Here is a 20,928-nt window from a genome sequence, read left to right on the forward strand (position 1 = left end):
CCCGTCAGCTTTTGCTACGACCCCAATCTCCCCTCGAATCTGTCTCATCTGTAATCAAAACAAAATGGGTAAACTTAAAATTTCATCAAATTAAAAAAAATCACGAGAGAATTTGGTGAGTACTTCATTTGGGCGGCGGCCATCTAAGCGAAATCCTGTTAACGGATTCACGTACTCCATTACTGCGTTGTGGAGTTTTCTCTGTAATTGAAGGGGACAAATTTGAGAACGAGGGTTTATGATTATAGAAACTTGAAAGCAATGTGATCGGGTCGGATCCAATACGATCGGAAGTGAACCCAAGTTCATTGGAGCTCACTCATATCTGACCTGATTGAATCGGGTCCGAAACCCGTTTGTTTTTCTCACCTATAACATCCTTTTCATTTTTCCATTTTCCCCCAGAGAAGAGAAGGAACCAAATCTAATACTGAGATACCCATATTCCAATACCTACATAATTAAATTTGGATGGGTAATTTAAATGAATCCAAATTTGAAAGTTTTCTGTATTTAGTGAATTTTCTTAGAATACTAACATATATGTTTAGTTCAATTGAACAACTTTCTACATTATTTGACTAAAAGGAGATGTTAAAACTTTTCAATTTCATGATTATCCATATTCATGTTATTGTGGAGTTTTCAAATAAAAATGTTTAATAATATGTGCGCCTATGTATCCGTATATACATACTTATACATACATGTTATATATCTAAATAATATACTGAAGTCCTCAGACATGTTATGCATCTTCGATAAATGAGAATTATGCATGCTTCAGAAATTAATAGTCGAAATGTCATAAAAATGCGTGCAGTTCATAGCTCTTTTTTTTTCTTTTTTAACACGTGTTGCGATGCGACATAAATTTTTGCTGTGTTATCAATTTCTAGGGATGAAATATCAAGATTATAACATATGAAACTTTGCTAGCACAAGCATAGGTTGGCAAAAGTAAAATCCTATCAACATCCAATAATTTACATTGTATAAAAGCTAGATGGATTTTACCTTTTTTTTGGGATTTGCCATCCACTTTTCAATTTATTTTTAGTTTTAACATTTGAACTTTTTTTTGACCCAAGGATATTTTAGGGAGCCCATGCCAAATTTCATCAAATAATGTTCATAATAAAAAAAATGGAGAAATATGCTTAACAAAAAAAATGAAGAATGAAGAAATAAAACCTATAAGCCATTCTCCATTGCTACTAATATAATCATTGCCTCCACTATATTAGCATAATTGCCATTAGTATGAAAAGGCCAAAAGAAAAAGGGTAAATCGGGGCACAGAGAAGCAATGAGTAGTATCAGTGGCAGCATCCATAAATGACAAAGTTGGCTTTGGAATTGTTTATATCCATGTACTTCGAAGTCCAGACTGCATTTTAAAGCACTAATTATGACTTGTAAGATTTATACTTCAAACAATTGACATTATGTGTCTTGGCTCTTTTTTGTATTAGCTTTGCAGACATTAACATATGGTTATCAAATTCTTACATAAATTATTATGTGCAAAAAATGTAGTTTCGCTAACAGCTTTCTTAGCTTTATTCTTTCCTAATAGAGTAATATTTATATTCAATATTTTAATTAGTCACACACCAACTAGCATTATAAGATGCTACCTCTTCTTTGTTTGCGACTTTTGTGTGTCTTCACTCAACCTACTAATCTACAATAATTTATAGTTCATATTCTCTAGAGATCTACTTTCCTGATAGAATTAATATTTTGTTCTAAAACTTTAGCTCTTCAATTATTATTATTTTTAACATTTTATCATTAGAAGGTTTCACATCCTAACTTCTCTAGTTCCAAGTAAGTCCTTTTTCTAGTGTTTGTTCTAGGGTATGCCCCTAATACTAATGGCCCGTTCCATCAATTACTTCATTTCAAACAATATTCTAGATAACCTAGTTTCATCTTCTCTGAGCAACCTCGAAATAATTCATCACTAATCAGAACATGCATTAGTTTTAAGGTCTTATGAAATACAAGCACTTAATGCAAACAATCAATTTCCATAAATTCGAATCTGCATCGTTGTTAACTGAATGCAGCCAGTCATTGCACAAAGGAAGGTGATACAGGCTAACCTCGCTCAAGACACTTCAAAACAATATACTCACTTTGCTTTTCTACATAAAACTACCTAAAACCTTGTTCTTTTGGGAAAATACTGCCTAGCGACATGAAACATAGGAACTAAAACAATGATTATACCTTTTGCAAAACTGAAGTGTACTTTAGGCATATTAATCATATTATACTTGCAATGTTGGCCAAAATTTATTAGCAATATAGCCAGTATATACTCTTTAATGCGGCAGTGCGACACAAAGTAAACGTCAAAGTGTTGAAAGAAATTTAATCAACGAAGTTAAATCAGGATTTGAATCATGGCTCAAAACTCTCCTCGTACAACTTGAAATGCACCTAATTCTATTTGCAAGTTTCTGTTAATCTATGAAGCACAGACACGCATAACATGAAGCCGTGTTGTGTCGTGTCCGTGTCTGACACACGTGTCAAACACACGTATCCTATGTATTTTTTAGGATTTGCCTCGTGTCGGCGTGTCGGATGGCCGTGTCGGATTCGTGTCCGTGCTACATAGCTGTTAATCATCAACATAAAACCCTAGAAACCCTTTTTACAATAGACTCCTTGCACAAAATCTCATCTTGATTCAACTCCATATTTCACGGTTCGAATTTAAGAAATTATAAAGTTTTAGAGATTACACCAACAAAAAAGATTTATCTTGTTGAAGCTAACATTAGGGCTTTATAGGGTTAAGATATAATAAGAAAATCTTTTCTTGGGCAAAAAATGTGGTAGAAAAGAAGCTAAATTTCCAAAAATTAATTTTGAGAAATAGAATTACCTGCATCGTTCAAAGCTTGGAAATAAAGAGATTGAGGAACGAATAGAGAGAGAGAGAGAGAGATTTTTCTTTTCCCCTCACTACAAAATTTTCACACTGAGGTTTATATCGATCGACGGACTGAGGGATTATTATGTCGCCGTGCCCTTCATCTTTACCGGGTCGGGTCTAAATTTTTATCCGCATGGTTTGGCTGACCGTATTTTGAAATTAAGGGTGCATTTAAAATCAATTAAAAGGAGGGGTATCCCTTGAAATCTTTCATGTACTGAAATTAGTCTCTAAGGTGCCTGTTGGCAAGGGGTTAAAATAGAATAGTTAAGAGGAAAAATTAAATTAGTTAATCTTTCATGAGGGATTAAAAATGATGAAATTTCGCTTGGATTTGATAGCTAAGATGAATAATTAATTTTTGTTTGTTTGACTAATGAAGGATTAAGATGATTAAATTTAAAAAATAATAGAACAACCTTTGTCTCAATATTTTGTATCAAGACTATAGTTCTTCCCCATAGAAACAAATTAAGGGCCCTCATTAGGTAAGCTACAACGATAATTCCTTTTCATTACATGACTATGATCATTGTGGTCCATCAATTTTCATCTTTGCAAAGTATATTTTTAGTTCTGTTTTAAATAGGACTCATGCTATACAATATCTTAATTATTGCAAGGTGGCTAGGGCAACATGGAGAATAGATAGCACTTCATTGAAAGAAGAAAATGAATAGTGAAGAATGAAAAAATAAAACCTATAAGCCATTCTCTATTGTTGCTAATATAACAATTGCCTCTGCTATATTAGCATAACGCCATCAGTATGAAAAGGCCAAAAGAAAAAGGATAAAATAGGGGCACAGAGAAGCAATGAGTAGTATCAGTGGTAGCATACATAAATGACGAAGTTGGCTTTGGAATTGTTTTTATCCATGGAGTTCGAAGTTCAGACTGCTTCTTAAAGCACTGATTAGGACTTACGAGATTTATATTTCAAACAATTGACATTATTTGTCTTGGCTCTTTTTTGTATTACCTTTACAAACATTAACATATGCTATCAAGTTCTTACATAAATTATGATGTGCCAAAAATGTAGTTTCACTAACCGCTTTCTTAGATTTATTCTTTCCTGATATAGTAATATTTATTTTCAATATTTTAATTAGTCATACACCAACTAAGATTATAGTTCATATTCTCCGGAGATCTACTTTCCTAATATAGTTCATATTCTTACACGAGTAGTTTCAATAGCTTTTGTGCATCTTCACTCGACCAACTTACTAATCCACAATAATGAAAATTTATAGTTCATATTCTCCGGAGATCTACTTTCCTGATAGAATTAATATTTTGTTCCAAAAATTTAGCTCTTCAATTTTGTTTTAACAATTTATCATTAGAAAGTTTCACGTCCTAACCTCTGTAGTTCCAAATAAGTCTTTTGTCTAGTGTTTGTTCTAGTGTATGCCCCTAATACTAATGGCGTGACCCATCAATTACTTCTTTTCAAACAATATTCCAAATAACCTGGTTTCATCTTATCTGAGCAGCTTCTATATAATTCATCACTTATTGAAACATGCATTAGTTTTAATGTCTTATGAAATGCAAGCACTGGAATGCAAACAATCAATTTCCATAAATTCAAATCTGCATCATTCTTAACTGAATGCAGCTAACCTCACTCAAAACACTTCAAAACTATATATCCACTTTGCTTTCCTACATAAAACTACCTACAAATTTGTTCTTTTGGGAAAATACTGCCTAGCGACATGAAACATAGGAACTAAAACAATGATTATACCTTTGGCAAAACTGAAGTGTACTTTACACAATTAATCATATTATACTTGCAATGTTTGCCAAAAATTATAAGCAATATAGCCAGTATATACTCTCTAATGCTGTAGGGCGGCACAAAGTAAACGTCAAAGTGTTGAAAGAAATTTAATCAACGAAATTAAATCAGGATTTGAATCATGGCTCAAAACTCTCCTTGTACAACTTGAAATGCGCCTAATTCTATCTGCAGGTTTCTATTGATCATCAACATAAAACCCTAGAAAGCCTTTTGACAGTAGACTACTTGCACAAAATCTCATCTTGATTCAACTCCATAGTTCCTAGTTCGAATTTAAGAAATTATAAAGCTTTAGATATTACAGCAACAAAAAAGATTTATCTCGTTGAAGCTAACATTAGGTCTTTATAGGGTTAAGATTTAATAAAATTGGGCAAAAAATTGTGGTAAAAAAGAAGCTAAAAATCCAGAAAACAATTTTGAGAAATAGGATTACCTACAATGTTCAAAGTTTGGAAAATAAAGAGATTGAGAAACGAATAGAGAGGGTGAGATGTTTCGCCCCTCCTCCTTTCTACAATTTTCGCACGGAGGTTAAAATCGATCGACGGACTGAGGGCCCCTGCAGTTTATTTATAATGGAGGTAACACTGAGCACTCAAAACATAATCGAATCAACGCATTGCATATTTTATAACTGAATCATCCCAAATGCACAACATAGTACTACCATCTATAATTTATCAAACAATTCATGGATGAAACTAATGAAGCGAAAAATTGCTGAAAGAAAGCTGACAGAGATAGAGGTCAAAAGAAAAGCCGATTCTAAAAAATAAGTTGTTAAACTAGATGAATACAGAAATGCGGACTCAAAAAGTACACAGATTAATTGCAAATGGGTTTTTTTTTTTTACCTTTCAAGTGAGAAAAAGCAGAGAATCACGGCACGAAATCTCCAAGATCTACAGAGATCGAGGGAAGCGCGCGTCGTCGCGGGGAGGGACGAGGGCGTCGTCGCGGGGAGGGAGGACAGCGTCGGCGGGGAGGGAGGAGGGCGTCGGAGAGAGAGGAGCGCAGGTCCTCGGAGAGGGAAGAGAGAGTCGTCGCGGGGAAGGAGGAGGGCGTCGTCGCGGGGAGGGAGGAGGGCGTCGTCGCGGGGAGGGAGTAAATGGGTTTTTTTTTTTTACCTTTCAAGTGAGAAAAAGCAGAGAATCACGGCACGAAATCTCCAAGATCTACAGAGATCGAGGGAAGCGCGCGTCGTCGCGGGGAGGGACGAGGGCGTCGTCGCGGGGAGGGAGGACAGCGTCGGCGGGGAGGGAGGAGGGCGTCGGAGAGAGAGGAGCGCAGGTCCTCGGAGAGGGAAGAGAGAGAGTCGTCGCAGGGAAGGAGGAGGACGTCGTCGCGGGAAGGGAGGACGGCGTCGGCGGGGAGGAAGGAAACCCTAGCTGAGAGAGAGAAACAGGTATTTGATTGGAGGCGGAAAGAGAGGGTCGGTCTCTTAACATGTGTATTTATATATGGGGGTAGAAGTTGTAATAAAAAGTTTTGATGGGTAATATTTGCAACAAGCTTAATTAATAGTATTGACAAATAAAAAGTTATCGAACAGTTAATAATCAGCCGAATCGAATATACTTTTAGTTAAATTCTATTCGTTTATAAGCCGAATACTGAAAAATATTCACTTAGTATTAAATAAACTGTCGGATCGAATATGACCGAATATTTGGACGAATATTAACTGAATTGTTTATTAAATATTTGGTTCGCTTCCACCCCTATTCAGGGGTTTATTATGTGGTTGTCCCCTTCATCTTTACTGGGTCGGGTCTAAGTTTTGATCCACATGGTTTGGCTGACCAGTATAGACATGTCAAACTTTCTAAATTACATCATTTACCCTCTAAATTACATCATTTACCCTTGCCGCCACCGAGAAGGGTTAAGACTTTACCCCTCCTAAAGTGGCGGAATTATTAACCCATCATTTTGACAGGTTAACTGCTCTTACCCCGTTGAGTAGGGGTACTAAAACCTTCAACCAAAAATTATTAATTGGCAGGTTAGTGAAGGGTTAAACCCTTTTAACTCTTTACCAAATAAGGTATTAAATTATTAAAATTACTATTATGTCCCCCAAGTCTTAAGCTATTATGAAATTAGTATGGTAAATCACTGAATTTGCTACTAGATATTCTAATTCTTAAGTTGTTTTGAAATTAGTCAAGGAAGGGGTTGTTTTTGATTAAATCCCCAATTATTAGAAAACTTAATTTCTAGAGGAAAAAAAAACAAATTTGTGTTTTCTACGGGATGCTTACAAATGGTTTTTGTTGTTTGGTTGGTGCTTAACCAACCCCAATTTCTAAAAAAAAAAACTCAGTTTTATGCTTGGTTTGTGAGTAAAAAGTAGAAAATTAAATTTATAAAAAATAGTTGGACGGTTCCTAAAAAGCCACCTCACTCACTCTCAATTTTTTCATCTTCTTTATTTGTTTTCCGGTTCCTTTCCAAGCAAATTAGTCAGAAATGAGTTTTTTATTTTCGTGATATGGGTTGATGTTTCAAGTAGTCGCTTTTTGAAAAAAAAGTCGCTTTTTGAAAAAAAAACTTGAAAGAAACACAGGAATATGAACAAAATTATAAGAAGAGATGCGGTGTAGGATTGAGGAAATATGATGTGGACTGATTGAACCAACCGAACTATCTTATTTATTATGGTTTGATTTGATTTTTATATCGCTTTCAATGCAGGTCAGGTGCAGAGTTTATGAGTCAATTAGGACCGAACCAACCGCCTCACTTTAATGTCCACCCGTGACATCTCTTTTCAACTATTGTAGCCGACTATGAATGCACCCACCTGTAAAGCCCACAACAACACCCCTTACCAATTCACCAAGGGTCGGCGGCGCCTTTGACGAGCCCTCTTCGTCAGCACTGATGCGCTTTCAGCGGGCAACTCCTTGACTTTTGAAGAGTTGCGGCGAGCACCAAATTCGGTTTTTTCGATGCTGGGGAGTAGTCTTCAACAGCATTTGAGTGAAGATTGTCACCCTGAGTCCTCAGATCTGAAGACCAACGAACCTTCTTGAGGGAAGTGGTCTTTCTGTGTTTGTAAGGAGAGGAAGATCTAGAGGAAGAGGGGGAGATGTACTCCTCGAACTTCTGCTGGTGGAACTCGTATTTAACCTCTTCATCCACAGGGATCTTGATCAGCGGCTGCAGCATGACAGCCTCAGCAGCGAGGCTGTTGGCTCCCACTGTGGTCGTCAGCGTGTTCGCATCGGAAATCGGCTTCATTACTTTCGAATCCATTACAACTTCAGGCGTTACAACGAATTCAAAAAAGAAAGACTTTTTATAAGTCTCCTTACACAATGAAAAATAAAAAGATTATAACTTTCTTGAAAACACACCCAGAGAGATCGCTTATCGGTCTTCTGCTTGCGCGGAATTTTTTCCGGTTCCGGGGTTTATCCGTGGACCACCAAATAATCAGATATGATTGATTTTGTTGCCTCACGAATGAGACAAGAAATTGAAGTGATTATCTCAGCAACGGTGAGATAAACACTCTTCTCGAGATCACAACAACGGTGCAATCTCAAGGGAAGCGGATGAACGGGGCTAAATGAACTGCAGATCTATTGAACTCTCCTCCTTTATGTCGAAGAATTCGCCAAGAACTTGCTTCCTCCTTGCTGAAATTCATGCTCCTCCACTCTCCAATTCGACAGGGCTTCGCCGTTTGCTCAGAATTCCGGATCTATCTAAATGAAGGCTCTAGGGCCATATTTATAGGCTTCAGAAGCTCGGTTTCAGATAAGAACGGCTGATTTGCTCTCATCTTCAGTTGTAACTATTTAACCACGTTCTAAGATAGCTTCAAATCAGTTTGGGAGGCTTTGGATCAGAATATACAGAAATCTGGGCGGTTGACGGGGAAAAACTGTATTTTTGGGCGTGAGACAGGACTCTGTGTCTCGGCCTTGGCCGAGACACACATTGTGTCTTGGCTTTGGCCGAGACATAATATGTGTCTCGGTTTTGACCGAGACGCTGTTTAGCGTGCCTTGAGTGTTTTCCTTGTAAATTTTCGGTCCAATCTCGGAATGACAAGATTCAAAGTGTGTTGAGAAGCCGAAGAAGAGATCTATAATCTCTCATGGGTGAATCATACGTGGAGTGGACGAGACATGAGTGGTGCTTCGTCTTTCCTGAGTAAAACGTAACTCCCGATCGGATTGCCTGTTCATTATTCTGTCGTCCCGTTAATTCGTACGCTTTGTCGACTCGTTTCATGCGCTTGTCGGCGTCAGATAATCCTCCTTGACTTGGATAATGATACTCATCGTACTCTCTCCGTCTCGAGCTGCGTGCGGGAACCTATATGCAAATTTTGACACCTACACATGATAAGTATTTGTAAGACTTACAAAGCTTTGAGACCCATTCCAACAGACTTCCTTTCGACTATGTTCTTTTTCAGACCCTTAGTCAAAGGATCAGCCAAATTCTCCGAAGACCGGACGTTAATCACAGAGATGACTCCTTGACAAATGAGCTCTCTTAAATAGCCATGCTTCAGACGAATGGTCCGCTTCTTTCCATTGAACATCGAGTTTTGCTTGTTTAAGGACTTTGTAATACTTAGGCATATTCAAGTGAAGGTGAACAACTCATGGATGTGGAAACAACTTCTCAAGGTGAGAGATACTCTCATAAGTAAATTTGGGAATGTTTATAACTTGCATAATGCAATCAACAAATGCTGTTCTGGAGGCAAAATCATTATATCTTCTATCTACAAAGAAATAGCACAGCATTCTCCTAAAGTTCAATGGTCAGACACTGTCTGGGACAGTTGGAATTTCCCCAAACACTCTTTTATTCTTTGGCTAGCTTTTCATGCAAAGCTATTAACTCAAGACGGATTATGTCATTTGGGAATTCTGGACACAAATGTATGTGTATTATGTTCAAATCAGAGCAATGAAAACTGTCAGCATCTCCTATTTGAATGCCAATACTCTACTGAGGTGTGTAACAACATGATGAACTGGCTGGATTACAAATAGAGGTCATGTAGATGGGAAAGTATCACTGATTGGTATAGCAACATGCTAAGAGGGAAGGGGTTCATGAAGAAATTGAAGAGACTTGCCCTATCTGCTACAGTGTATGCAATTTGGACTGAGAGAAATTTGCAGATCTTCCAGCAAAAGTCTAGAGCTCCTGCAGTTCTTTTTCACAATATCAAGATCTCTATACTTTCAAAAATTTTGAATGACAATATACCTGGTTACATAAAAGAGGAAATTGAGAAATTGTAACTTTCTTTCTAATTGTTCCCCAGACTATGGTTCTGGATGCTTTGATGTACATAAATTTTTCATACTTGGGTGATGAATAAAATTAAATTCATTGACCAAAAATAATACTTAGGTTTCAGTTGATATCCAGTATCCATTGAAGAGAACGGACCTGTCAAAAGTGGATATTAACCAAAAAAACAAATACAGTCTCACTGCAATTTCACAAAAAAACTATTAACTATAAACAACTTGTACACAAGATATTAGGCCATTTTGATTAGGTGGCATCTTGATATCTTTGTTCACATGGGATAAGCATCTAAACCCCTCTTTTTTTTAAAGAAAAAAAATAAAAAGACACGCACTTTAGTTGAAGATTGTGAAAGATTTGTTTATTGGAGCTCAATAAGAGGTTATTTTTTTAAGGAATTTTTTTATAACAGCTTTCATCATTATATATTAACAATCAGAAACATCCAATTGGAGGAATCTGTTTATTTAATCATAGAGGTTATTAATAACATTGGGTTAAAAAATCTATAATGTCGATATTATGTAACTAGTTATTGCAACAAAACATAACACTTCTTCTAATATATTTTCAGATTTTGCTACATGAAATTTAGAGGATTATAAAAGATGTTAGGTGGATCCATCTCTATTTGTGAATCTTGTCAAAAAAAACTCGTGGAAGCACAAAAGATAAATCTATGAAGAGGTGAACAAATCCTTTTTTTTCGGCTTGATATTCGCATTAATTGTCACTATATTTAGCCAAGACAAATTTGCTTTTTAGCTACTTAATTTTGTATTCACTTTTCTCTTTTGCCTTTTCCTCTATAAAGATCCAGTTACTCTTTTTCTAGATATAAAACAAGACTTCAGGCATTCAACTTATACTTGAAAGTGCACGGACTAGGAAGCTAGAAGGACAGTCTATACTTCTCTCATCTAAGAATTTGACGTTAATTAAGAAGAGTTTAATATGAAGTCAACAATAATCGTGGAAGTTTCAAGCTCGTCCTTATGGAAATTGCTCCGATTGATGGTAATCACAGCTCGAAAGAAGGGGGAAAAAAACCAAATGCATTATCAAATTTAACATTTTCTTTGAATATATATATATATATATAATAATAGTGTATAATATATATATTATATATATGTATAATATATATATATTATATATATATATATATATATATATATATATATATATATATATATATATATATATATAATATATATATAGAGCAAAACTATGTGTCACTAAGTGCGACATCCACTAAAACTTTTTAACCCTTAGATGTTTCCTAGGGGAGTCCTTGCATGATATGAAGTGACTTTTTTTATATGTAAATGATGTGCGATTATTTAAAAGTTTGCGTGGACACACTATTCACTTCCCACCTAACGTTGACACGAGTTCTACTCTATATATTATATATATACTACTATATATATATATATATTCATATATCGATATATATTATATATATATATTATATATATATGAGAAGATGGGATGCTTGGTACCAAGCACAAAAGTTGTCTGGTAGTGAGGTTTGCATAATCCCCTCCACTCATTTCAAATGTTGCATATCCCCATGCACTCCCCAACGCCATAGGAATGTGGTCCCCCAATTTGGAATGATGAGTGGAGCGCGGATTGTACCACCTCACTACTAAGCACAAAATTTGTGCTTCGGCGTACCAAGCATATCCATATATATACCATATTATATAATATATATATATCATATATATAATATATACGTATATATATTATATATAGTATATATAATGATATATATATATTATATATATATATATATATATATATATCCTTCGGTTATCCAATTACAAAGTATATGATATGAATAATATTAACATCATTAATTAAGGTTATGGGACTCCTGCTAACAAATGATATTATTGATCAACCGCACGTTAATAAAAATTTCTTTGCAAGCAGGAACGTAACTTGGAATTAGTCGCAAACGTAAACAAGGTGTTGGTTTCCAACAATATACATGAGAAAGACGATATACATGAGAAAGCCAAAGTCATTTGGGTAATGATCATTTGCCACAAAAATGAAAAATGAGAAGCGAACAATTGGCGTAATATAGAAATTGGAAGAAGCATTACATTACATTATTGTAACCCTTTACAACCCAACACTTGGCAAGAGTTGGAAACTAAGCTAAGTAAAACATCACATACATCATTTTCGCTCATGTACATCCGAACCCATCGGAATACAAAGCGGCCTCTTGACCTTGGCAAACCCCATTATATAAACATTCATAAAAAAGAAAAAAAAATGCTCTAATACATCCTCCGCTCACATCTTTCTATTAACTTAACAGAAAGTTAAAAACTATCCAGTAAATTCTCTCCACTATATATCTAATTTGCAGATAAATGGTTCGTAAATCATGAACTTCCAATAGAAAAAATCTGCTAGATAACTTTTAAAAAGCGGATAAAATAATAAGCAAACTACAAACTCTCGTACGTGACATTAATTATTAACAACAATAAAGTTCGCCTGATCCAAACACAAATCAAATTTATTATCCTCATCTCTCAAGGTCTAAACTCTTAAACCCTTTTCCCATATGAACAAAGCTCTCAGACTCATCCAACTTCTTTTGACTCTCCAAATCCTCGCTCTCCACCTCCTCATCCAAACCCAAATACTCCCTCTCCACATCAACATACCACCTCCTCACCGCCAAATAAAACCCCATGGAGAAAAACACCATCCCAACCAAAAACCAACTGAACTCAATATTAACCAAAGACTTGGCCCTCTCCAAAGACCCTTGATCCCCACACCTAACAACCCAATGCCCATCCTCCGAGTTCATGAAACAACCTTTAGGAATAAGCCCTGGGGTCCACAAAGCAAACCCCATAGTCACAAACCAAACCCCTTGAAACAAAATACTAATTGACCTCACAAAACTGACCAAAAAACTCCTAGGTTTCCATATACCAATAATAGTACTCCCCAAGGACACGGCTATGACAAGCTGAAGGAGCCAATGGTATTGCCCTTCAACTCCCATATGGTCAGCAGAGTGAAGGTGGAACATAAGCAGTTGTTGGCCAAATGCCACGGCGGCGGCGAGCTGCGTGAGCCCGTGCTTGAGCCCGGGGTCCGGTAGCCTGGCCCGGTCTAGGATAACGGCGAAGAGCGCGTAGGTTAAGAAGGCGAGGGAGATGGAGGAGTGCTCAAAGTTGTGTAGGTGGTTTGAAGGGATGGACCAATCGGGGTCGAGGGGCTGTCCGTTGGCGGGGCCGATGAAGAGCTCCATGGCTATGGAGATTAAGCTCCCTATTATAATCAGGGTTGGCTCGATGTAGCGGAAGAACCGAGAAGAGAACCATGGGAGAGATGCGTAGGTTTTAGGGTTGAGAGAGTGGAGTTTTGTATGATTGAAGAGGTGCCATAAGCCAATGAGGATGAAGCCAAATCCCGGAGCTACGTGGCCTATTAAGGTGCCCATGTGCACGTCCAACGACTTGTTTGTTAACTTGAGTAGAGAGAGAAAGAGAGGAAAGAGAGAGGTTAATTTGGTGAGAGAGAAGGTGGTGAGGGGGTTGAGAGGGGGCCGGGGGATTTGAAGGGTTTAGATATAATTGTACACTTCTTGCCTGATATGAAGTACTCTAGCTAACAACTTGTTTTTGTGAGCTAGCTTAGGTTTGATGAGAGAGAAGGCGACGGGGGGTTTCGATTTGAGGGGGATTTAAAGGATTTTATGGTGATTTACTAATTTGAAGTCTAAGGGTCTAGAGAGTTCTTGCTTTTGGAAGGGGGGGTCAGACTTTGATCGGAGGTTAGGATTTGAGTTCATCGCACGGGGTTGACCTGACGAGTCTTGGTTGGTTCTGTCAGCTGTGAGGTAAGGACATATGGGGTTTTCTAGAGAAAGGGTGGGGATTTTACAATAGTGACCTTGCTTGTCATATCGTTTAATTAACTACCTTCAAATTTTATATAAAAGTTATTGCTTTGGATGTTTCCATGGATTGTGGAGGGAGTTGGATTGTGCCATGTTTGTTTATTGAAGTAATGGACACGCAACGTGGAAATAAAATATTTTTAGAAATTAGTTTTTTTTTTTGAAAAAAATTAATAAGAAAAAGGTTTTAGCTAGTTTGGTTTTCTGTTAGAACTAAAACATCCCTTAATATAGAAACTATATTTATCTTTTTTTAAAAAAATGATTTTCGTGTTCTTAAATTTACAAACAAATTGAATATATAGTTCCACTTCGTTAGCTGATAAATAATAAACAACTAATTAAAAGACAAGCGCAAACATAATTTCAGTATCTTCTTATATGCGACAAATTTTCTCTCACGAAAATGAGCTAAAATGTTTCTCAAGTTCATAAATCGTACAATTTTATGTGATCTATAATTAATTGATATCTAAAAAAATCAATTTCAATATTTAACATCTATGTGATAGGGGATTTTCTAGCTGTCTATCTCAGACTATAATATATATATATATATATAATATATATATATATATATATATATATATAATATATATATATATATATATATATATATATATATAGATTAATGGGTATCATTGTCATAGGAGGGGATTTCCTCTATGACGCCTCTAAAATCCCATGATTGAGTGACATTGTGGATAATCCGCTCCGTTGAACTTGATCTATATATTCTAAAACCCTAACACACCAAGTTTGGGGTGAACCCGTCGTCGTTTGACCTTCATCCACTAGTATCAATTTTAACGGTTTTGAATGAATAGAACTTTCACAATGGCTCGATAGAGGGTCAAAGGACGACGGATTCACCCCAAACTTGGTGTGTTGGGGTTTTAGAATATGTAGATCAAGTTCAACGAACGGATCATCCACAATGTCGCTCAATCATGTGATTTTAGAGCGTCATAGGAGAAAATCCCCTCCTATGACAATGATACCCATTAATCTCATATATATATATATATATATATATATATATATATATATTATATATATATATATATATATATATGAGGAATATGGTATACTTGGGCCAAGGATCCTTGGTAGTGATGTGGACACATCTTGTCCATACATCACACTTGAGTTGGTGATGCTCCATCTTCAAGGTGTGATGTATGGACAAGATGTGTCCACATCACTACCAAGGATCCTTGGTACCAAGTATACCCATTTTTTTTCTCTCTCTCTCTCTCTCTCTCTCTCTCTATTTATATATATATATATATATATATATATATTATATATATATATATATATATTATATATATATATATATATAATATATATATATATATATAATACACACTAAATGAGAAATAATAACTATATTGGGTAAATTTGTACTTTAGATTCTAGAGGTTCTTCCTTCATCCGCAAGCTGACCTATTTATTCAACTTTTGAAATAAAATGAAACAGCCGCCAATATTGCGGTCATGTTTTTCTTGAGCATCTTGAAAGCCGCCACCTGTGGGCTTGGCCCACTGGTTTTTAATGTGACGGAAGAAAGAGGCGGCTTGTAATTGACAAAGTTAAGAAAGGACATATTAAAAAAAATTCATTGGCTTGTGAAGCATCACTTTATTATGTAAACATTAGTTTCGTTCAGAATAATTCTTCCAGATTATTATCCTAGGCATCCTTTTAATTTTATAGAGTAATATTTTTTTCGTATGTGGATAGCGTCAATGGAGAAAGACTTTTAGTTTGTGACAAAAAGACTGCACCTAACCCCAATGAAGAAAATTAATAGGGATTTCTTTAAATCCGTGTAGGAAAAGAATTTATTTATTTTTATATTATTATTTTTCTCAACACATGGTATGTACATCTTATTTTTATATTATTAGTTTTCTCAACACTTGGTATGTACATCTAGAAAATGAGTAAATTATACTAAACTCTAGAGAACTTTTAGCGTTTTACGGCAAACCTCCAAAAACTTCTTAAATCACGGTAAATGTCTATAATAATTAAAATTGCAAAAATTTTCTAAAAAATTTCCATGTTTTACAGATAAATATCATGGCAGTATTAATTCACATTTAGAATATAAAATGTATCGTCAACGTAAAATATGGATTTATGCTATCTTACCCGCAAAAAGGAAAATATTAATGGAATTTTTCTGTAACTCCGATATTAGCTATTGGAGCTTTAGTACGATTTTAGAATTTTTGGGGTTTTACTACAAAATGCTAAAAATATTGGGGGCTTAGTGTAATCTACCCTCTAGAATAATTGTTTTTTTTTCGAATTTATTGTAAACGTTGAAGTCACACAAAGTTCAATAATACATTTTTTTACTAAAAAAAAGTGAAATGAAAACGAGAAAATTGAGAGGTTCAATTTTGACTTAGCCTAGTGTTCTCCAGATGATAACTTGATGCGTGTCAAAGTTATCTGCGGTTCAATTTTGAAGATTGAGAGGTTCTATTTTCTCTCCGTTCAAGTTTGAGCGTTGACCCTCTGAAACCAATTGTTTGCTTAAACTACCCCTTTTCAAATCGAATTAAGTAAGTTTCCAAGCGTTGGATGGTTCTAGCGAGTCCTAACTGGTCCTAGACCCGCGACCCACTTAAGGTCGGATCCGGACCCATTAGGATCACTGGAACAGTAACTTGCGGTTGCTGGAGGTGTTTTTCTTCTTCTTTCGAGACCACCATTATTATATAGCTTAGCTAATTAATATCTGTGTATTAACTAATTAATTATATAGATTAACTAGTTAATGTAATTAAATAAAATAAAATTTACATTGTATTAACCGTTTTCATTGGATTCAAGTTAGCAAGTTAGATTTACTTGAACCATTTCTAATACCGGATGTTTGACAATTTCAGAATATGCTTGACAATTCTAAAGTACTGGTAATAAAATGTGAGAGATTTAAAATTAGTAATTAAAAAAAATTTAATTATGGTTGAATGTTGTATATCTAACCATATCTCTTCACATTTAATATAAGATTTTATGTATGTATCTCTCTTCACATTTAATATAAGATTATATTTAAATAGGTTAATTATGAATAGACCCCCTTTAGTATCAACCAATTGCGAATATACCCCCATATACTTTTATTTTTTGTGAATAGACACCCAGAACGTACAATTTTTTTAACAGTTTTAAGAGAGGGAAAAAAATTAAGAATCACTCAGGGGTTTATTTACACAAATGAGTCTATTCATAATTGGATGATACTATAGGGTTTCTACTAGTAATTTACCATATTTAAATTTCTTAGCCTTATCTATAGGCAAACGCAAGTAATAATAACGTATTAATTAATGTAGTTCTCCATAAATGCAAGTTAGGGTTAGCTTGCAAGCAACTCTCAGCTTTCCCTTCCAAGAGAACTTGACAACAAATTATCTCTATTTAAGCATTGTGTTTCAAATTTTCTCTGTCCGTCTTATGGACTCTGCAACAATTAATGACTATATTTGTTAGATTTTCACCATAATCATACGGATGTGCATCACTAACTTTTGTCAAAAAATTAGTTTACCTAAAAATTAAGCTATTAAATTGTTTATTGATAATGCATATCAAAGCATAATTCTTAATTCTCTCCTCGTCATGTGGTTTTTTGGTCGTGAAGGATCTCTAATTATTTGAGGTTCGAACTAAGAATCTTCTTCTAAAACTTAGTTGTAGAATATTACGTCAAAAATGATTTTACGTGAAAAATTTAAAGTTTGGTTATTAGTTACAATAATTTATTTAAAGATAATGTTTTAAAGATTATTGCGTTATGCTTGTAATGTGTGTTGTAGTTCTATGATGACAAAGAAAATGTTTTTTTTTACTTTCTACTAGTATACATTTCTCCCACACATTACAATGAGCAGATCTTTACTTTTGTGGGTCCCATAAATGATATTAGTTAAATATATTATATAAAAGCTTTTAGTTGTGGGACCTATTAAATGAACAAATCTTATTCACCACATCTATATAGATAGTTTTAAGCATTCTCTACAATTTAGGAGGTAGAGAATCTCTTGCCTTCGACGTAATTTCAGAATTTTGATATAATGATTGGGAGCTTTAAGATGATTGCACTAATTTCTCTATTGTTTTAACTGATTCAATGTTCTATTTTGCTTTGGTTTCTTAGCTGCTGGGATTGTATTTTACTGTTTCCATTTTGTTTAAAATTGATAGCATAGCTAGGGGCGGCCTAGTAAATCATATGGCAAAGTCGTTTTGCTCCATCGTGGGGAGCCTGGGTTCGATTCTTATGTGCATGTGTGACAAGCCGCCATAAAAAAAGAATGATAGCATAGCCATATTGATGTAAGGTGTAATGGTTACATCTTGTCTATTTGATTGTCTTTTAAAGTGTCATCTTTATGATTTTTTTTCTTTTCCTCCCCTCCGTAGAAGGGAATGTTTTTAGGGGACATTGACTCTTAGGCCCATATTTTCTCTGGTCGAGGGCTAATTTTTTAGGGTCCAGCCCAAAAAACACAAAAGAGTATGTTTGCTTAGGCTGAAATTTCTTATAGGCGTCATAAACTGAAGGGAGTTAATCATATAACTTACAATGAATTAGCGAAGTAATCAAATATAACTTTGATATAATATAGGAGAAGTTCAATTTTACTCAAGTCCAATTTCCAAAAATAAGAAGGAACAGATCAAATAACACTGAGGGATGGACGAACACAATCCGTTCATTTTTGTCCGAAGTCAAGACAGTACATTGCAAATCTAACGTGCGGAAAAAATGAATTCAAATAAACTTGTTCCTGGATTTACGAAGACAAAAGAAAGCGAAGGGGATGATGGTTAGAGCATCTCCAACAGCTTCCCCCATCTTCTTAAAATACTTAATTTTGGGGATTATAGAGCTATTTTTAGGTCCAACAGTTTCTCTCCGTCTCATTCCCTAAAATGGGGATGGAGAAGAAAAAAGAGGGTTTTTCCCCAAATATGCAGCATTCTGCAAAAAATCTTCCTTCTCTAAATTCTTAAAAGTAACATTATCATAAATATCTCACATCCTCCAAAGAAGAAAAAATATATATCTGATACTTTATTGAGTTTTCTATTGTTATAATAAAATATCAAACATTTATTTTCTTAATTATTATTGAGTATGTAAGATGTTTTATAGTTGTAATAAATGCCTAAATCCCTAAAATGGGGAAGCTGTTGGATTTGGAGCAAAAAATTTATAGAGAATTTGGCATTTTGCTTCCATTTTAGAGAAATTATGGTGAACCGGTTGGAGATGCTCTTAAAAGCATCCTTGGAAACTAAATATGCTTATGTTTGTGGACATGATTTCCATCATTTTCATGTTGACCTTATGCGTGATCAATTAATATATTTTAGAAAACTACCATGAGCTATTAAGGCTTTTTATCAAATACCATAAACCCTTTCTGTTGGATAAAAGTACCACAACTTTTTGAATGTATGAATGCTAACACCATTTTTTAAAAAGTCCAAACTTTTCTTGATAGTTAAGAAGGGAGGGGGTAAATTTCACAAAATCTCAGGGATATATCAAATAAATCGATAAAATTATTTTTATCAGAAGAAATATCACAAACTTTTCCATTAATCTCCCATGACTGCAAATGTCAGGGTGAGTTGGCACGTGACGTGCATATGACACATTTTTGACAATTTCTTGATTATTTTGCAGGTAGTTCATGGTAGTCTTCTGAGATTTAACTCGAATAGTTAGTTATATCAAACTAATATAAGCAAACTTGTTTAGAGTAAGCCATGTACATATCAAGTTACGACAGAGTTTATTAGTTATGTTAATTTTAGTGAAAAATTTGAAGTGCTTTTCTCTATTAAAATAGTTTGTGATAAATTTGTGCAAAATCACTACTAATTCATGATAATTTTGTGAACTTTAACACAAAATAAATCTAGATACTAGATAGATGCATAATTATGTAGCAAGAAACTTTCTGAATTATTGATGCTTAATTTAAAACTCTTAAAGCCCAAGACCACGGTAACTCTAAAATTTCAATTAGGGTTGAATGTTATAATTTATATTCTAGTACGTCTTCTCAGGTTGAGGGTCCTTTTTATGGGTCAAAGAATACACTTATGCTATATTGTTTTTTTTAAATCCACATTAGAAATTTGTGGCCAACAAGATACGAACATGAGTTGCTCTAATACAATCTTAAATCCCCAACTAATGTGTCATAACTCCTAAATTATGGTGGAATTTGAGAGTTATAATTTTAAATTTTAACAAAAACTATTCTTCCTTTTCTTTCTAAATATTGGTGATTATTTCATTGAAAGACTCTTGAATAGACCTCAGTTATACTGGATGAGGATTTGGGAATTAATCAGACCTCCCTTAGTCCCACAAATTTAAATTCCCAAAACTTGATCTCTGTACTCCTTCAATAAATTTGGTTTATTTGCTGCTGAATTCATAACTAACAATAAAAAGTAGGTATATTTTTGATGATTGCATGTATGATCTTGAAACTTGTTGGTACGTACGTAGAAGATCTACAAAGACTACAATGTATACACGGGGGCCTTAAAAGAATATCAAAATAATTGTTGACAGTTCATCCATGAATATTTTTAGAAACAATAAAATAGCAACACATGAGATGAATTAAAAGCAATAGTTTAAATATTGGATATTGGGGAAATATCATGTGGCCAAAATTCATATCAAATTGCAGATATCAGGGAAATATCGGGGATATGTGGTCAATATCAGAATGGCATAATAGATATTTGCATATATAGTATTGTTGATGGCTGATATCAAACAGTCAATGGGAGAAGTTATCTGGTTGACGGAGGTCCTCTAACCCTACGAATGTCTGGTTCTGAAATGGGTTGTTCTT

The 20,928-nt window shown here is 34.8% G+C and overlaps 2 protein-coding genes across 11 annotated transcripts in view; both read right to left on the bottom strand.

Moving 5' to 3' along the window:
* The window catches only part of LOC109844439 (exosome complex component RRP41 homolog), a 12,917-nt gene extending 6,719 nt beyond the window's left edge, over positions 1 to 6,198 (bottom strand). For 2 of the 10 annotated variants that reach the window (XR_002248032.1, XM_020413464.1), the window contains exons 1-4: positions 5,627 to 5,836; positions 5,206 to 5,331; positions 124 to 201; positions 3 to 48 (exon numbers count right to left, since the gene is read on the bottom strand). Coding sequence is in view for 9 of the 10 variants with exons in the window: in XM_020413464.1 (XP_020269053.1) it covers positions 3 to 48; positions 124 to 180 (103 nt within the window). In the remaining variant the exon portion in view is untranslated. Of the gene's footprint in view, positions 1 to 2; positions 49 to 123; positions 202 to 369; positions 454 to 5,205; positions 5,332 to 5,626; positions 5,837 to 5,899 lie in introns of those variants that run through there. The other 8 variants (XM_020413471.1, XM_020413472.1, XM_020413467.1 and 5 more) reach the window with 8 other exon arrangements.
* LOC109845363 (transmembrane protein 45B-like) lies at positions 12,206 to 13,692 on the bottom strand. Its single transcript, XM_020414610.1, has one exon. It carries the CDS (start codon positions 13,549 to 13,551, stop codon positions 12,619 to 12,621), a length of 933 nt encoding a protein of 310 aa, XP_020270199.1. The 5' UTR covers positions 13,552 to 13,692; the 3' UTR covers positions 12,206 to 12,618.

The sequence above is a fragment of the Asparagus officinalis genome, chromosome 6 (assembly GCF_001876935.1).
Source record: "Asparagus officinalis chromosome 6, Aspof.V1, whole genome shotgun sequence".
Classification (NCBI taxonomy): domain Eukaryota; kingdom Viridiplantae; phylum Streptophyta; class Magnoliopsida; order Asparagales; family Asparagaceae; genus Asparagus; species Asparagus officinalis.

Bases quoted from the DNA above. Each gene is read 5' to 3' on its own strand.
- LOC109845363 (XM_020414610.1), bottom strand. From the start codon at position 13,551: ATGGGCACCTTAATAGGCCACGTAGCTCCGGGATTTGGCTTCATCCTC.